This window comes from Tachysurus vachellii, chromosome 6 (assembly GCF_030014155.1).
Source record: "Tachysurus vachellii isolate PV-2020 chromosome 6, HZAU_Pvac_v1, whole genome shotgun sequence".
NCBI lineage: Eukaryota > Metazoa > Chordata > Actinopteri > Siluriformes > Bagridae > Tachysurus > Tachysurus vachellii.
Genome location: NC_083465.1, coordinates 23,243,695 through 23,262,715, shown reverse-complemented (window position 1 = coordinate 23,262,715; position 19,021 = coordinate 23,243,695). Strand labels below are relative to the sequence as shown.

Sequence of the window (19,021 nt, the reverse complement as noted above, 5' to 3'; positions counted from 1 at the left end):
AAAAAATATGAAATTGACCAAATTTGGACATACGAGGTTTCCGCCCGACAGCGACGATATACTGTATACATACTTTTTAATATACAAATATATATTTTTTCTGTTCTGTAACATGAAGTCAGCTATGGCATCTGGGAGTATCTATGAGTTTATGGTTGGCAGTAGTACTTGTTGACTGATTTTACACCTTGGATATGGCTCCAGTCTCTCCCTTTTATTGTTCCTGGTTTTTTTTTGGACGCTATTCTGGGGTGGCGTCCATGCAATGTGGTTCCCACTCTCAGTGATCAGTAATGGGCAAGCAATAGTAACAGGATTACCACACTAATAATAACATATTAATACGTGCCGTGGCAAGCAACAGGAAAAAAACATTGCAGAAGAATGTAAAAAAAAAAAGGACAAATAGGTACATTAAATGTGTTTGACTTTATTTGAGAATAAACATTGACAGTGATGACATTATGTCAATAATCAGCATTTGTAATAAAACTGAATTTCCCCAGACAATTATACATACCCCATAGTACTTTCTGTATGTTGCTCTGTCACCTGAAACAGCTTACATGTTTTTCTAGACACACTAAAACACCTCTTATATATGTAGATTTTACCACATTACAGTATACATTATACTACATGACATACATTTCCTACCAAAAATATCAGTATTAGACCATCGATTGTCCTCTATGATATAGTAAATAGTAAATAGTTTCAAAACAAATATGTTTTCCTGTCTACCTATAATCTGATCTGAATTTTATAACCATGTTTTACTAAGTATTATTGAACCAGAAAAAAACAGATTATCAGTAATTGAAGGAGAAGTTGTCAATCAAATACATTCAGACAGAAAGATCATCCTAAAAATTCCTTTTTAAGAAATTCTTAACAAAAAGGTTGTCATTATATATTGTATACAGAAATAAGCTACTTCACACCTTAACAATTTAAAATGAATGTACTAACAATCTCTTTTATATTCTTTGCTTTTGTCTTCTCAAAAGAGCATCATACATTCTCCACTAGATTATAATGCATAGTTTGCTTCTACTTTGCAGATGCCGCACTTGATTCTCCAATTCTCTTAATCTCTTGTCCCTGTCTTCTTCAGTTGCTTTTGCCTTTTTCAGAGCCTCTGCAGTTGTAAACAGTTCATAGCTATAGTAACTATGCTTGTTTTCTTTCAGCATCTTGTTAAGCATGTCCATGAATTTCTGCACCTGGGTGTGGTCTGTTGACCTGTTGTTAAAAACATGATATCTATGTCCACACGATCTTATCAGCTCCTGAAGGTCAGATCCAGCTTCTGTGATGTATGACTTGATGCTTTTACCATCAAACTCAAGATCATCTCCATGAGTGAACAGTACAATCATATGCTTGCCCACATCATCACCAAAAATTTCTTTAAATTTCTTGACGGTGTTTCTCTCTTCTTCAGTGTGACGCCTCACATCAAGCAGAAGAAGAAATACATGAGGACCAGGCGCTATCAGCTGCATGCCTTTAATAGTTTCTTTCACAATACTGTCATTAGAAATTGATGTGTCGTATAAGCCAGGTGTGTCAATCACTGTAATAGGTTGTTGGTTGATCACTGCTGTTTGAGCTGTGCATTCCTTTGTAACAGATGTGGCTCTAACTTCAGACACAAATAGCTTCTTACCCAGAATGGTGTTTCCTGCGGCACTTTTGCCAACACCTGTCTTGCCCAGAAGGACCAAGCGCACTGGAGTTCTATCTGTAAGATAAAACAAAATTTGTTTTGTTTTTAATTTGTTTTGTTAGTGCTTTCAAATGAAGATTTGAAATGACTATTTGGACTATTTTGCATACTATGGTACATTTGTTTGAATAAAGTTTAATGTTTTAAGTTAATGTTGCAATTTATAAATGAAATAAAAAGCATAAATAGTTTTTTTGCTTATTGTATTTTTAAACAAAAAAAACCCTGATTGACTGTCTGACTGACTGACTGACCAAATAACTAACTAACTAACTAACTAACTAACTAACTAACTAACTAACTAAACTAAACTAACTAACTAAAGTTCAGACACTAGATTTTAGTGAACACAAGCATAACATTATATATACATTTGTATCCAAATACCAAAGGTGCTAAATGCAATAAATGTTAATGCCTGATTGAAATTAAATAGTTTTTAAACATACCAATAACAGCCATGGTTGATGTATTGATGCACTTGATGATGTCTGACTTTAGTCTTTAGTGTTAGCTTGGAAAATAGAATTCTCTGAACCACTCTGTCACCAAGGTTTTCATAGTTTGTTAACTCCTCCTCCTGTCTGATACTCCATTATAATTGGATAACTCAGCTTGTGAGGCAGGACTCTATGGTGCTTTATATAGCCTCAGCCTTAGATTGCCTCTACTTAATTGTCTACATCTGTGTTGACTTCACATAGGTGAGTTTTATTTTTAGATAATCTAATTTCTTATAAATGTGTACTGTTTCTATGTGGTACAGTTAGTTTCAATGCAGTAGGACATAAATCCTAGCTTAAGTTAGCCCTCTACAGCAAACTGTCATTGAACTTTCCCAGCATAGTTTTACAGAAAACAGTGCAGTATTCCTCTTATCCCACATGCTTCTTTAAATCTGCTATCATTATTGCTTGGTTCTGAATTGTTTTGAAGGACTATTTTAAGTAAACATAAAATTAAAATGAATTCTAGTTAACAACAATTGATACAACTGCCTAATTTACCACAAACTTCCTGTCTTCTACATTATCTGTTAAATATTTGAAAAGATGTATATTCAAATTTTGATATTTTAAGGTATCGAGACATAGGTTAAATATCAGATAATGCAAACAAATAAAGCAAGAATGATAAAAAAAAAAATAAAAAATTCTTAATATTTTCCCAGGGACCTGTCTTCTTGTGATTTTCTATCACTGTGGTGCAATGTCTGCAAATAAACAGGAAGCATTTACTGATACAGTACAGATTGTTTTAATCGGTGCTTCAGGCTCTGGTAAGAGCTGCTCTGGAAACACAATATTGGGCCAGAAACTGTTTGCATCAGAAGCATCTGCAAAGTCTGTGACATGTGAATTCAAAATGATGGAAGAGATAATCAAAAGCTGGCAGGTTAAAATAATGGATACTCCAGGCTGGGACTGCACTGAACTCACTAAACATGATGCCATGCTTGAAATAAAACAGGCTGTACAATGTCTTGATGGACCTTACTCTTTTCTCCTTGTCATACGTGCTGGCTCTATGGAAACTGAAAAAGAAATTAATCAAATCTATGACCTTAAAAGGGTCCTTGGACCCTCCTTTATGGATCATACTACAATCCTGTTTACACGCAGTGATGATCTTGAGGGGAAATCTTTTAAGGACTTTATTAGGGAAGGAAGTGGAGAGTTTTATAATCTGTTAAAGCAATGTGGGTACAGACACCACTGCTGGAACAATAGAGATAACAGACGTGATGATGCAGTGGAAAGGTTACTAAAGGATTTGAAAAAGTCAGAGCTGCGAAACACATGCTCCCAAACAAACCATAAAGAACAAAACCCTTCTGGTTTTACCCATTATTGTGACCAAGAAAAGAAAATGCAAGAAAATGTAGCGACTGCTAGCAAGAGATCAAGAAATGCAATAGACGCAGAAAAATGTATGTATGGAAATCCCATCAGAGTTTTATTTCTTGGAAGAAACAGTGTGGGAAAGACATCAAGCATCAAAACCCTTCTCAGGAAATGTGTACACAGAGAAGGTTCAATTTTTGAATGCACTACCTTTGGCCTGACTCTGAAGCTGGTAGAATCTCATGGCATTGATGACAATGTGGAACGAATCCAGAAGGACATCTTGAAATCACTGTCTGACTGCAGTCCTGGACCTCATGTCATTATTATAGTGCTCAACATTGAGCGATTCACTCCAGCGGCAAATACAGCCATGAAACATGTACAAGACTGTCTTGGAGAAAATGCCAGAAAACACACAATGATTCTCTTCACTGGTGCAGATAATTTGGAGGGTAAAACAATTGAAAACTTCATTCAGGAGAATCAGCAACTCAGTGAATTAGTGAAAATACATAAAAACAGATTTCATGCGCTCAATAACAGAGACATCAGGAATGAGAATCAAGTGAATGAACTCCTGAAGAAGATTAACGACATGTATGAACAAAATAATAAAGAATTCTACACAAAAGGACAAGAGTCTCCAGATTCTGATCAACAAAAAGGTATTTTTTTTACATAAAAGCTGGATTATAATTAAATGTTATTTGAATTTGTATGTGACATGTATGTGAACAGATATTGTTCATTAAATTTGTTTTAACAGGAATGGCATCTGCAATGAGCAGCTCAGCTCGTAATGTAAAAGCTCCAACAACTGGCTTTATAAAAAACATTCAAGACATACCTGGGTATGTCTGACTAGCCAGGTTGCTATAAACCTTTTCTTCTGATGTCATGATTCTGATTCTGATTATATCAATTATGCTTTTGTTTTTATTAATCTTAATATGAATATATTTATCAAAAAATCATTTATTTTACTTTCAGGCAAATAAGAGGCTTGGCTTCATTTTTTACAAGCAGAAGATGAGCAGATGAAGAGTATTTACACAACAATATTGCAGTTATTCCCGCAATATCTTCATAAAACACCTGAATCAGCGCTTTTTCTAATAATACCTGACACTTGGTCTGGTTATGTGTTATTTACTATATATTGCAACATGTGCTTGTTCCTTTTTGTTTTATGATTACTTTTTTTTTTTTTTTGTAAACCAATGTAAATTGCATGTCACATATTAGCACTCTCTGAAAATAATTGTGTTGTTATTTCAAACCCTATTTTCTCTCCAGCTGTGTGTTAAAATGCAAAAAAATTCTCCTTTGTTCTTCTGTCTCTTTCACCTGGTTCTTCTACTCTGATATAAACCATCTAGACATATTAATTACCTTAGTTTTTTATTGTAAACCATTGTATATTGCATATTCTTGTATTGCTCTATTATTAGAATGTGGTATTAGATATAATGACTGTATTGGTTGTAGTTTTCCTGCTTGTTTTGTGATTAGTGTTTGTAGATTCTTAAAAATAAATAAGACATATGATTCAGTGATTCTTTCTCTATTGGGAGACATCTCAATAATCAGCTATAATAAAAATTCTTTGAAATAAACTGTTGATTTTGGTGGTGTTATTATATACACAAACGTATGCACAAAGCAGAAATAAAATTATTTTCAATATTTTTCTTTATATTGTATGAGCTCCATAATGGGGATATATTTTAAGAATCTTTGCTTCTGGAGTTCTTCACTAGATGGAGTCCTTGAATTAGAGAAGTTGTATTCTTTGTTTTATCAGGCATCACTATGTTCGCTTTAAAGTGTCTGAGACTTTTTCCTTAAATTTCTGACATTTGAAGACACACTACAGTGAGAACAGATCAGTAAGTATACATTGTGTAGAATAATAAAAAAAACATAAAAAATAAAAGGTAAATGAAATATGTCTGTCTAAAAATATCAATAGCAACATTTTTGAGTGGCTTTAGGATCTCTAATTATAAATATTGCTGCATGATACATTACTGTTGGAGGTTAATGGTCCATACTATTAGATGACTTGACACACTGGAGTTGAATGAATTTTGTTGTTCTTCCAAATACATGACTCACTGCTATGTGGGGAGCCTGTATTCAACCTGTGACTTAGTGAATAGCAAGTTTTCTTGATCATTTATTTAATTGCTAAGATCTGTCATATTTTTATGTTTACCTAAAATGTCTCTCTCTGCGAAGAACTTCAAAAATTCTGTTTAAATGTTTTTATTAGATTATAAGACTGCATGTTTTAATGGTCGTGAATTCTACTACATTACATAATCATGACAAAATGTGTGTCTTCAATACAGGAATGTTTCACAACTTTAAATTCATTCTACAAACTAACTCCCTAATCACCTGATAAAGCTGAAAAAAAATGTAAGGTTTTCATTTTAAACTCTATTTTCTCTCAAACTATTGTGCAATCCTCTAAAAGCAACTAAAGAGCATAAAAAGTCTCTGCTCTTCTGTCTCTCTCTCTCTCTCCTTTCTCCTACTCTGATATAAACCATCTGGGGATATTAATCAGTGTCTGTTCTGAGAGAATATAGAGCAGTAAAATCATTAGCTGGCTGTTATATCAGTTCCAAACCTCAAAAGTTTCCCTTGGAAGAGATACAGTTGAATCCATTTGTTTGTGTGGTACTGGTTTCAATGTCGAAGACTAAAATTAATCTCTAGTTTTTCTATGATACAAGCTCATAATAGTTAAATCTTTCTGTTGCTTTGTAGAGAATTAAAAAAATAATATTCATAAATTACTAACTTATAATATGAAGTGAATGAGACTGTGTGTGTGCCCTGCGATGGTTTGGCACTCCGTCCAGGGTGTATCCTGCCTTGATGCCCGATGACGCCTGAGATAGGCACAGGCTCCCCGTGACCCGAGGTAGTTCGGATAAGCGGTAGAAAATGAATGAATGAATGAATGAATAATATGAAGTACCGACAATACACTCCCTTTCAGTACAGACTTGAAAACTGGTCATAAATTAAATTCCATTCCAGGCTGCAAGAGACTTGACAGTAAGACAGTAAATATACTGTCAAAGCTATACAGGAGTGGTTCAAAACCATGAAACTAAATGTTTTAGAATGGCCCAGTCAAAGATGAGATAAGAATAAGAATAAGAATAAGAAATTATGGCAAGACATGACAATTTCTCTTCACCAACAGTCTCTATCCAATCAAGCCAGAGCAGAGGAATGGGCAAACACATCAGAAACCACATGAGCAAAGCTGAACAAGAGAAATGTGTTTAGGTACTGCGAATAGGTGCCGCAACATAAGTAGCCTATGTTCAAAAATATGTTGTGGGTGCTGAGTTAGGCCTTGGGTAAACAATCAAGCAGTTAACCCTGCATAATATATTATGCATATTAAAGAAAACATATTCACCATTGATACGATTTAAACATGGGTGAGGCCTCTGATGCCCCCTGGTGACTGAGTGCAGCTTTCATAGTCCACTGAGTAAAACCTGCACATGTGATTGAAACATATAATAGAAGTCTAAAATCAGAAGGAGTTAAAAACTTGTGCATGCAGATATAAATAAAGATGCCGTCTTTATCTATTTTAAAAGATATATATATATATATATATATATATATATATATATATATATATATATATATATATATATAGTGGTCTCCAAAGTAATTGGAAGACTGAGGACTTTATTTATCAAAACTCGATGTAAATATTAGTAAACAAAAGCTGAAATTCTAAAATATTATCTAAAATTCTGATCTCAAAACCAAATGTTTTCAGTATACGGCAAACAATAAAAAATAACAAAAAGGAATGGTGTTCCAGTATTTCAGAGGGGACTGCACACAGAATGTAGACACATACCTACATATAGGCAGGTACTCTGTGGAAAAGAAAATATGTGGACATCTGACCATTATTAACATATAAGGGTTTCCCCCAAATTTCCTTTATTGGAAGTTATTTTATTTTAGTTATTACTAAAATTAGAATTTTTAAAATAAAATTTTTATTACTAATAAAATTATTAGTAAAATTAGACTATCCAATTTGCACAAAGCCAGGTTTATAAAGACACAGTTTGCCAAGGGTGATATGGAAGAATTTAAGTAGCCCAAGACCTGACATCAACCCCAACAAACACTTTCTGGATGAATTGGAATGCTGACTGTGACACCGTCTCTGTGCCTGTCTTTACTAATGCTTTTTCAGCTGAACTCCCCACAACCATTTTCCAAGATCTAATGGAAAGCCTTCTTAGAGGAGTGAAAGGGGATCTAACTTTATATATAGTTTAAATTATGACAATACACATGTAAATAAATTCCGCCTGGAAGGTTTCACTTTGATGAAAGTGTATAGATTTCTTTCAGGTTACTGATTCTTTATAGAGTGCTTTCATTAGACTACTAAAGAAATATTGCACAATAATCTAGTCCAAACACTACATAGCTATATCATCTGTAAATGAGCAGAAATCTGATGAAATATTTAGCTATATTTTCTCAGAAGACAGACATTAGAATATTTGGCAAGAAAAATCTGGGTTACAAAAGGTTAGAAAAATACATTATCTGAATAGTTCAAATAGTTTCCCAGCAGTAAATGACCTGTTGCAGTAATCCTAAGTAAGTCTGTTTTTTATTATCTGTATCACTCTTGTGAAACTTGCTTCAGCTTAAGGTGATCTATGGAGTTTCCTTCTAAAAACAAATTTAATGCACATAACTTGCTCTCAGCTAAGCTAAACTCTCAGAGGTAGTAAATTTGAAGGAGCCATTAGAATTTAGTAACTAACAATTAGTAACTGAAATAATGTGTGTATAGTGTGTATTTATTTGAATATAGTGGTTTAGATACAATGTCTACAGTAGCTTGAATCTTCATAGTGTGGATTTTCTCTGTTTCTGAATAAAAATATATGCCCAGATAGCACTATGCATATTCTATTTTAATATGTAGTGCATGCTTTCTATTTAGCCATTTGTGAAACATTATATGTTTAAGGTAACATTTTTCAAAGTCTTGTATTTGTGATTTCTCTGTAACGTGACAAGCTGTATTTTGTTCTTATTAACTTCAAGAGCAAAAAAAAAAAGTTGCTTGTTTAAAAGAGAAAGTACAAACAGTGAAGATGACGAAGTAAAAAACATCTAACAGATGCTCAGCATGTGTGGAAAACATTTTTAAGATTGTTGGAAAAGCCTTAGAGGCTCATCACTGCTAGCTCATAAAGCTGGACAAGAGAATTCCAAGTGTGCAAAGCCATCATCAGGACTACTGTGAAAAATCTGAAATACAAGATGTTTTCATTTTTTCCACACTCCATGATTCTCAACCTATAATAGAATATTTCTATTGTTTTCACTATTTATCTTATGAATAAGTGTAAAAATAACTGAAGCATGTTTATTAGAAATAAAGCGTTTCCCAAACTTTGACAAGCAGTTAACATATTAGGTATTTCTATTTAAGCTACTGATATTTATGGCTCACATTCTGCCACAGAATATGCTTTGGACTTTTGAACATAAGCTAGTTCAATTCAATTCAATTCAAAATTATTTGTATAGCGCTTTTAACAATGGACATTGTCTCAAATCAGCTTTGCAGAACCAAAAAGACATAATTAGAAGATTAAATATAATACAGAAATTCAAGATAAATATCATACTTCAATGCATTTAAAAAAATCAAGATTAATATTATACTTATATTTAAATGTATTTATCCCCAAAGAGCAAGAGTGAGGTATTACTAGTACTGATGTCTGGAATGAAAAATGATGAAAGATGAAAAATGATGTCTAAAATGAAAGAGCTATTTGGAAAGGATCAGATTTGCCCACCAGTTAAATGCCACAATAAGGCAATAAAATTAACATCTTTTACTGATTTCTCTAGCTGGCAGAACATTGTAATTTCACAATCAGGGAGTTATCTTAATAATGCTTAAAGAATGCTTCAAAAAACCCCTTATCCAAAAATGACTAACAGAAGTGATTTGTAGTCTCCATCTAAAATATATCCTTATGTTATTACAAAGAAGTCAAGGTCTTCAATTAATATAAGACAAAACCCCTGTTAAAGTGGATCCTAAGGAATAGTAACCTTTCTCAACTCTCTCTCTCACACACACACCTGCTGCCAATCAACTATAATCAGTCTTTGTATATATTCTTCTCTGTTTGTCTCAAGCACTGTCAATTCTGCCCTAATTACTATGTCTGTTTTTGTCTCCACATTTGTTTTATTTTTTTCTGCATTTCATGCTGCTGAATTTGAATGAGACCTACAACCATTTTTGACTTCTTGCTTGTAGTTATATAAAACCTGCCATTGGTTTTGAAAGAATCGTGAGACAAATGCTTTTTCCTCAGAATCCAATGCCTGCCTTTTGATGAAATGTACAGTATAGCATTTACATACCAGCATTGTATACAGAAATAATAAAGTGGTAGTTATTTGATGTATGCTGCATTGGTGTGTGGCTTAAAGCTTGAGGTGCTGTGTGTGTGTGGATGCATGTGTGTGTTTGCGCATGTGTGTGTGGGTGTGTGTGTGCACGTGTGTGTCATGGTTATATGGGTAGTGGTGTGGGAAACTAGTTGGTCAACCTGTCTGATCTTATTAATGCAAACGGTCTTAACCCCCAACCCTCCCCACTAACCTCCTAACCTTCCAGCTGATGTTCTTACAGTTGTCTGTGTTTACAGGTGTATCTATTTTCACACTTTCACAGCAAATGTTTATTTTATTGCCTTGTAAAGAAAGTTACAGACTATACAGGGAGTGCAGAATTATTAGGGAAGTTGTATTTTTGAGGATTAATTTTATTATTGAACAACAACCATGTTCTCAATGAACCCAAAAAACTCATTAATAGCAAAGCTGAATATTTTTGGAAGTAGTTTTTAGTTTGTTTGTAGTTTTAGCTATTTTAGGAGGATATCTGTGTGTGCAGGTGACTATTACTGTGCATAATTATTAGGCAACTTAACAAAAAACAAATATATACCCATTTCAATTATTTATTTTCACCAGTGAAACCAATATTACATCTCAACATTCACTAATATACATTTCTGACATTCAAAAACAAAACAAAAACAAATCAGTGACCAATATAGCCACCTTTCTTTGCAAGGACACTCAAAAGCCTGCCATCCATGGATTCTGTCAGTGTTTTGATCTGTTCACCGTCAACATTGCGTGCAGCAGCAACCACAGCCTCCCAGACACTCTTCAGAGAGGTGTACTGTTTTCCCTCCTTGTAAATCTCACATTTGATGATGGACCACAGGTTCTCTATGGGGTTCAGATCAGGTGAACAAGGAGGCCATGTCATTAGTTTTTCTTCTTTTAGACCCTTTCTTGCCAGCCACGCTGTGGAGTACTTGGACGCGTGTGATGGAGCATTGTCCTGCATGAAAATCATGTTTTTCTTGAAGGATGCAGACTTCTTCCTGTACCACTGCTTGAAGAAGGTGTCTTCCAGAAACTGGCAGTAGGACTGGGAGTTGTAGGAGTGGGACCCCAGGTCCACCAAGCTGCCACTGCTGGGCCCCTGAGCAAGGCCCTTAACCCTCAGTTGCTCAGTTGTAAGTCACTCTGGATAAGAGTGTCTGCTAAATGCTGTAAATGTAAATGTAAATGTGAGTTGAGCTTGACCCCATCCTCAACCCGAAAAGGCCCCACAAGCTCATCTTTGATGATACCAGCCCAAACCAGTACTCCACCTCCACCTTGCTGGCGTCTCAGTCGGACTGGAGCTCTCTGCCCTTTACCGATCCAGCCACGAGCCCATCCATCTGGCCCATCAAGACTCACTCTCATTTCATCAGTCCATAAAACCTTAGAAAAATCAGTCTTCAGATATTTCTTGGCCCAGTCTTAACGTTTCAGCTTGTGTGTCTTGTTCAGTGGTGGTCGTTTTTCAGCCTTTCTTACCTTGGCCATGTCTCTGAGTATTGCACACCTTGTGCTTTTGGGCACTCCAGTGATGTTGCAGCTCTGAAATATGGCAAAACTGGTGGCAAGTGGCATCTTGGCAGCTACACGCTTGACTTTTCTCAGTTCATGGGCAGTTATTTTGCGCCTTGGTTTTTCCACACGCTTCTTGCGACCCTGTTGACTATTTTGAATGAAACGCTTGATTGTTCGATGATCACGCTTCAGAAGCTTGGCAATTTTAAGAGTGCTGCATCCCTCTGCAAGATATCTCACTATTTTTGACTTTTCGGAGCCTGTCAAGTCCTTCTTTTGACCCATTTTGCCAAAGGAAATGAAGTTGCCTAATAATTATGCACACCTGATATAGGGTGTAGATGTCATTAGACCACACCCCTTCTCATTACAGAGATGCACATCACCTAATATGCTTAATTGGTTGTAGGCTTTCGAGCCTATACAGCTTGGAGTAAGACAACATGCATAAAGAGGATGATGTGGTCAAAATACTCATTTGCCTAATAATTCTGCACTCCCTGTAATTCACATGCAGGTGAAAGTTAATGGTCATTACATAGTGTCCAAAGCAACCATAGAGTTGCTTTTTGTCAGATCTAAACTCTCAGACTGTCAAGGTGTTTACCTGCAACACTAATAAGATCAATAATTAAATAAAAAATGATGAGGTATTTCATGTTTACATAATATTGAAAATGTTTTATTCCATTTGTTTTTAAAGTTTCATAATTGTATGTGGCCTAATTATGAAAGTAAGTCAATAGAGTCACAATAAAAAAACAAGTACTACAGGTGACAACAAATTAGTCAGACAAAGTTATATATGTATATGTGTTATGTATGTGTGTGTATAAACAGATGTATATGTTTCAGCTAAGTCAGATGTAAGTCACCAATTTAATACGATTGAAAATTGTGTGAAGGACATCAGACAGTGGATGCTTACTAACTTCCTTCCTCTCTTCTCTGAAGACAGAAGTACTTATACTATAAACACAGGCAGCCAGAAGTAAGCTTTCTGATTACAGAGTAACTCTGGATGGTCTTTCAATTACATCATGTGCAGCAGTAAATGACCTTTGTGTGATTATTGATACTGGTCTCTCATTTGAAGCTCACATAAATAATATCACAATGGTAGCCTTCTTTCATCTCAGAAACATTGCTAAGATAAGAAATATGATGTCATTATATTATGCAGAATTTTATTTTAATGCTTTACTCTCTGGATGTTCCAGTAGGAGCATAAACAAGTTCCAGTTATTACAGAATGCAGCAGCTATGGTATGAATATGTGCTGTATAATAATACGAAATAAGATAGCTATGGCTTTTAATAGGTTAATAAGAAGATTTTGTGTATTTTATCACCACAGGAAGACCAGTAAACTCCAGACTGATGTGTTACACTTATGTAATACATACACTTACCATTAATGTATGTCTTAAGTGCTTGTGCCTCTAGCATGTTGTTGTGTAACATCCTCTCAGGATCTAGGGAAGTGCACAAAAGTTAGGATTCCTTCATTGCTACAGACCACTTTTCCTTTCTCTGAAGAGGTTTTCAATGCATATTTCTCAAAAAACCATGCACAGACAACTTATGTGGTCACATGGCACAGTGACCATTAATAAAGCAAATTGTATATGTCCAGTAACATTTCATCTAAACAAATACCAGGTGGGCCAAATACCAAAATATATATTTCCATGTGTAGAAAATGATATACAGTATTTGGGGCTTTTAATGACAGGTTATTTACAGTAGATGTTATAATCTGTAGCTGTATAAACACCCCCACACACTGGAATCCCAGATATCTCTGTAAGAGCCACAGGCTTTAATTAGAAAGGATTAATTGGCATTGAAAGTGTATAATGCATGCTGATTATTCATAATTTGCCTTATATTTGTAATTAATTAATAACGGTCATATGTAAAGCTATGTGTTGTGAACGTGTAGCCGAAACTGAATTTCTGAAGATTAGTGAAATCAGATCAGCACACTGGACAGCGCTCATTGTCTGTCAGTTCCCAAACTCGCATTTTTCTAAACCAACGCAAAATGTGCGCTGCTGGAGAGAGAGAGAGAGAGAGAGAGAGAGAGAGAGAGAGAGAGAGAGAGACACCCATGAGCACAGGACACCCATGAGCGCGTGATAGGAGCGCGTTAAGCACGATCTGTGTAATGGTTCATGGAACCTGCTGCTGTTTGAGGGCCTACTCGCCTCGGTAGCCGCCGTGTCATTATCATCCAACTCACTCGTGCTGCTGTGTTTCTCCCGAAGCTCGGAGATCCGCTCCAACGCGCCCGGGCTTATCATCCTCAACCTGTCCTTGTGCAACATCCTCTCCACTGTGATCAATGTACCCACAACGCTGCTTGCGCTCTCCAGGAACCAGAAACCGTTCGGGAACACACTTTGCAGTGTAGCGAGCTTTGCGGACACTTTTTTGATTACAAACGCTATGCTGAGCATGGCTGCGCTGGGTGTGGACCGGTGGGCGGCATTGACATTTCCTCTTACCTATACGCAAGCAGGGTGAGACACAAGCACGCGGCCCTGACAGTGGATTACGCGTGGGTGGACTCTCTGGCGTTGTCCACCGTGCCCACGCTTTTCGCATGGACAGACTAGCTCTGTGTACGCGTCGTGCACAGTGCACCTGCAGCAGATGGAACCCGGGTTCGCCCTCTTCACCGTGGGGTTTCACTGCGCGAGCTTCGCGCTCACGCTTCTCGTTCTCTGCGTCACGTATATGAAAGTTCTGATAGTGGCTCGTTTCCACTGCAAGAGGATTGACGTCATTACGGTCCAGACTCTTTTGGTGCTGGTGGACATTCATCCGAGGTAACAAAATCATGACACATTTCCAACAACACCATATCTTCTTGTTGTGTAAATGATCTCGTGTATGTGACTAAATAATAACATGCTACTGTATGAACACAGAGAAATACGGAGAGCAATTAAATGTTTAGATTGTATATTTTGCCTTTTTGAAAAGCTGTGAATGATCTCATTAGTTGTATCAGCTGTGTTCGAGCAGGAAAAACGTTAAAATGTTCAGGACTGGAACAAGTTGGGAAATGATATGAAACGTTTCTCAGTTATAACTGTATACTTTATATAGTATGTTTAAGAGTGTTAAAACATCCTTAGATACTTGAAATCTCTTGTATCTTAAGTTATCTTGTATCTTTCATCAAACTGAATTAGCAACTGATCAGAGTTTAAGACCTGTTCTTACCACTTGTTGTTTTTAGGCTATCCAATAATGAATAGCAACAGCCAACTTTAAGTTGTCTGTCCGATATCATTTGCAGTAAACCCATGGTGATCTGTAGGTTATCCAGGTTCAAGATGAAGGGCATCAGTATTGATAAATTGGTTCCAGAAGTCTGCATGAGTCTGGATCACTAATGTGCAGCCAAAAAATGTCTAAGGCAGAATTCAATCTAATTATGCATCTCTTGCTAAAGTCCTAGGTTTATATGGCCTTCAGGTCATCCTTGGAAACTCCTGCTATGAAGTTACTTTGATCAGAAACGACCTGAGATTTTTTCCTTAATGCTTTCTTTAATTTCCTTTTGTGTATTTAAATGTCTTGAAAGATGAAATTTAAAGGAATCCATTGTCTTGGCTAGTTGAGTTTACTCACAATTTTTAAGGCAGCAGGTAAACTTTCATATCTACATAAGTTTACTATATTTCCTATTTGTCTCTTACCTCAAGCATTGTTTGGAGATCTTTCACATAAAAACATTAGAAAAAAAATTCCATGTTCTTATAATTATGCAGCTAATAACACTATGTGGTTTATAATGTGAACATTTTAACTCAACAGTGTAAAACAAAGATGTGTAATGGAGCAGAAAAGAGGGAGACAGAAGTCTGCGTATTTATTAGCTCTTTTGTGTTCTGCTTCACTCTGTATGTCCTAACAAGGTATTAAATAACTTCTGTAGGGTTCTTTCCTAATTGAGTAGCCTGTTTTTTAGTATGTAGAGCCACAGGATATTAAAAGGGGTGGTGGTTATAGGATCCTGAAAGAAACTGATTGAATGATGTAACGCGATTATCGTATGTAGCCACCAGATCACGGGTTCAAATCACCACCTGGTGTACTAACATAAAGGATTAAATAGTGGATAGATCAGCTGCTTCTAATATCCCATCACGTGTGCAGCTGCTATGCCATTGAAGCGTTATATAACATAGTAATCCCTGTGATTAATATAGGACTTTAGTGCTGGCTTGTACCATGCCTTTGTGGGATCCATGCCATAATCTCTCTCACTCTTCTCTCTCTCTCTCTCTCTCTCTCTCTCTCTCTCTCTCTCTCTCTCTCTCTCTCTCTCTTCCCCAGGTTGGCAGAACTGATCAGGATCAACCCACACTGGGGGGTCATCAGTAAATGCCTGGTATACAGCAAGGCTGCAATGGACCCTTTTGTCTATTCCTTGCTACAGCAAGATTGCAGACAGGCAATTATTGGAATGACTAATACACTTATGGGACCCAAATGTTCCTACTATTTTGAATACAATAGTACCACATATACAGAAAACGACCACAAAGTGAGCTGGTGAGATGGTAAAATTGTGAGATGGTGAAATGATGAGCTGAATGCTTCAACTTTGGAGAGAAAGAAGGAAATTTTTCAACCACACTCTGCCCTTTAATCTTTATGTAGAAGTCAAACAGAAACACATAAACAGTACACCACTGGCAGTGTAATCTCTATCTACCTCAATAGCATAAATCGTTTCTTATGCTTTTGTCCAAATGTTTTGTGGTATTCATTAGTGATCAGGATGATATTAAGACACTGAGTTTATGTGCTGGTAATTCGATGGAAAATTCAGAAAGAATCTGAAATGGAAGAATGCATCAGTTCTTTCCTTTGAAACAGTAATCATGTCTCTGAAAGAACTAGTATTACAAATTTAGAAAAGCTTTCAAGACAGAATATATGTTCAGCATTAATGTTACTGACTACCTCCTACCATACTGTTTAATTCTCACATGTGATTGGTCAGAAACTGGTAAATAATTTTCTATAATTATGCTAGTTCTGTGTAAACAAATGACTTTGCAGTTTCTCTGCACATGGGGACATGAAAAGCTACACATTTTTGTCTTACAAATTAATCAAAGAAAAGATGCTGTTGAGGGAATATTTATAGCTGCCATAACATAAGTGATAACAGGAACTTGTTTTGCAGATGTGTTACAACATCAAGTGTTAATATTAATGGATAAAAAGTATATTGTGTCATTCATTGATAGGTTGCAAATTGTAATCCCCAGTAGATTGATGTAGTTAGTATAGTATATGAGAAATAACACTTCATAATATGCTGCTTTTGGAAAATATTTAACTATAATGTGATGAGTAACTTTGCCTGACCTTGTGTCAGGCCCCAAGTGACCTTGCGTCAGGCGACATCACACCATCCCGTCAATGGTTATTTTTCTAGAATAGTAAATGATTTACTGGTTTTATAACAGCTACTCCTAAGTTTCAGTTACATGTGAGTTTCAAACCGAGCATCCATGTCGGCATGTTTCTAGTATATTTCAGTAAAATGTCAAAATAAGTATTTGTGAGTGAGAAATCCAGAGGGTCAAAAAGTAGTCAGAGTAAACGATCTCATACACATAGATCAAATACAATAGATGCAAGGCTTGGTATGCACGATAAGGGACAATACTTTGCACTGATGATGTTCATGCTACTTAAATGTTCATCAGAGTCAAAAGTAATTAGGACCAAAACTCGAGGGCCAAAACTCGCCTGAAGGTTTCCTCTCGCTGGAAGGGGAGTCACGGTTCGTGATGTTACAGCAGCATAAATATACTAGGGACAATTTAACAGGTGGATATACATATAATGATGAATTGTTGGGATTAATTTGTATTAATATGAGGCCATTTTGTGCCAGTGGCCAGCATTGTTCTTTTAACAGCCTTGCACATGACTGTAATTTGAGCCATAATGGCCACAATCTCAGCAGGTTCTATTATTGGTGCTGCTACCATTATCACCATTCTTCTTCTTCTTCTTACTATCTGTAAATGGACAAAGGACTTCTTAGCACCTGCTTGCAAACACCTGCCAAAGCTTCATTCTGTAGGTCTTCCAATTATTATTTCTATTGGATTATGAATTTATTTGAGAGTTGTGTTGTTATTTATTTATTTGTTATTTGTTTTCTCTTTGTTTTCTTTTTTATTGAGCCATTAAATTTGACTCAGTTTAGTACCCAAAAATGATGTCTGTTTCTTTGCTTCTGACACAAGTGTGCTGCTTCCTGAAAACTATACAGAACATTCTGAAATGAATAAAATATTGATATACTGTATATAAGTATTAAAACAAAGTTAAATACAAAAATATTGTGCAGATAAAGTCTATGGATACTACAAATATTATTTAGATACTTATCCTACTCATCTGGACTCTAGCCTAAAAGTTATTTTTACTGGGCAGACACTTTTAACCAAAGCGATTAACAAGTGTCCAATCCAAGCACAGAACTAAGCGGGTGAGGGTTAAGAGCTTTATCCAGGAGCCCAACAATCACACGCTGTCAACCCTGAGATTAAAACTGATAATCCTTCAGTAAATATATACATATAGTCATCGACCACTTTAATTGGAACATTTATGGCAGCTGCACATTGCACAATATCAAGCATATACAGGGCAAATGCTTTAGTTGACGAAAATGTGATCTCAGTGACAAACCCTAACCCTAACCCTGGTATGAATATTTCAGAAATTGCTGATTTCCTGGGACTGGCTCTGTCTTTTTTATTTATAATGAATAAGTCAGACTCGTTTGAGCTGACAGGAAGTCTATAGTAACTAAAATAAACACTCTTAACATTTGTGATAAGCAGAAAAGCATCTCAGAATTCCCCAAATGTTTAGCTCTGCAGTAGATAGTTGAAATACATTCTCCATATAAAAGCACTACTGTATCTGAACTTTATTATTGAAGGTTAGGCACAACCTGATCACAAAATGTCAATAGACAAATATTTTTATTGATATTTATAATTACCCTTATATAAATATTGACTATGCACATATGTTTTATTCTATATATCTATAACACTGTTTAGTGCATTATTTAGTGCATTGATTTATGTTATTTTTATTTTTTATGGTTTTTTTTTTGTTTGTATACTTTTGTAAAGCTGCTTTGGGACAATATGAATAGTTTAAATGCTGTCGCTATACAAGTAAATTGAAAAAATCGAATTGAATATTTACTTCTTAAGAGTTATTGGCTGCTTTAAGTCACATTAAGTGAAGAGGTTTAATACAAACCTCAATAACTACAGGACTATGTTTGGACCTAACAAAAAGTTCTGTAACTCCAACATATAGCCAAATTCTGGCAGTCAATATGGAGTGTATT

General features: G+C 35.7%; 3 protein-coding genes across 5 annotated transcripts in view; 2 read left to right on the top strand and 1 right to left on the bottom strand.

Moving 5' to 3' along the window:
• Positions 1 to 410: 410 nt before the first annotated feature.
• On the bottom strand, positions 411 to 2,251 carry zgc:153642 (uncharacterized protein LOC768150 homolog). The gene is made up of 2 exons (XM_060871448.1): positions 2,182 to 2,251; positions 411 to 1,747 (listed from the first exon to the last, which is right to left on the bottom strand). The coding sequence occupies exons 1-2, from the start codon at positions 2,192 to 2,194 to the stop codon at positions 1,029 to 1,031; spliced, it is 732 nt and encodes a 243-aa protein (XP_060727431.1). The 5' UTR covers positions 2,195 to 2,251; the 3' UTR covers positions 411 to 1,028.
• Positions 2,252 to 2,409: 158 nt separating this feature from the next.
• The window catches only part of LOC132847582 (GTPase IMAP family member 9), a 166,259-nt gene continuing 149,647 nt past the window's right edge, over positions 2,410 to 19,021 (top strand). Inside the window, exons 1-4 of one of the 3 annotated variants that reach the window (XM_060872989.1) lie at positions 2,410 to 2,436; positions 2,904 to 4,244; positions 4,346 to 4,448; positions 4,570 to 5,124. In XM_060872989.1, the coding sequence (XP_060728972.1) occupies positions 2,942 to 4,244; positions 4,346 to 4,440 (1,398 nt within the window). In that variant the 5' untranslated portion in view covers positions 2,410 to 2,436; positions 2,904 to 2,941 and the 3' untranslated portion in view covers positions 4,441 to 4,448; positions 4,570 to 5,124. Of the gene's footprint in view, positions 2,437 to 2,903; positions 4,245 to 4,345; positions 4,450 to 4,569; positions 5,125 to 19,021 lie in introns of those variants that run through there. The other 2 variants (XM_060872988.1, XM_060872990.1) reach the window with 2 other exon arrangements.
• Positions 12,333 to 16,400, top strand: gpr78a (G protein-coupled receptor 78a). The gene is given in 7 exon segments (XM_060871517.1): positions 12,333 to 12,338; positions 13,750 to 14,115; positions 14,118 to 14,221; positions 14,223 to 14,438; positions 15,436 to 15,485; positions 15,488 to 15,536; positions 15,958 to 16,400. Coding segments are annotated over 7 exon segments (1,014 nt in total). The 3' UTR covers positions 16,181 to 16,400.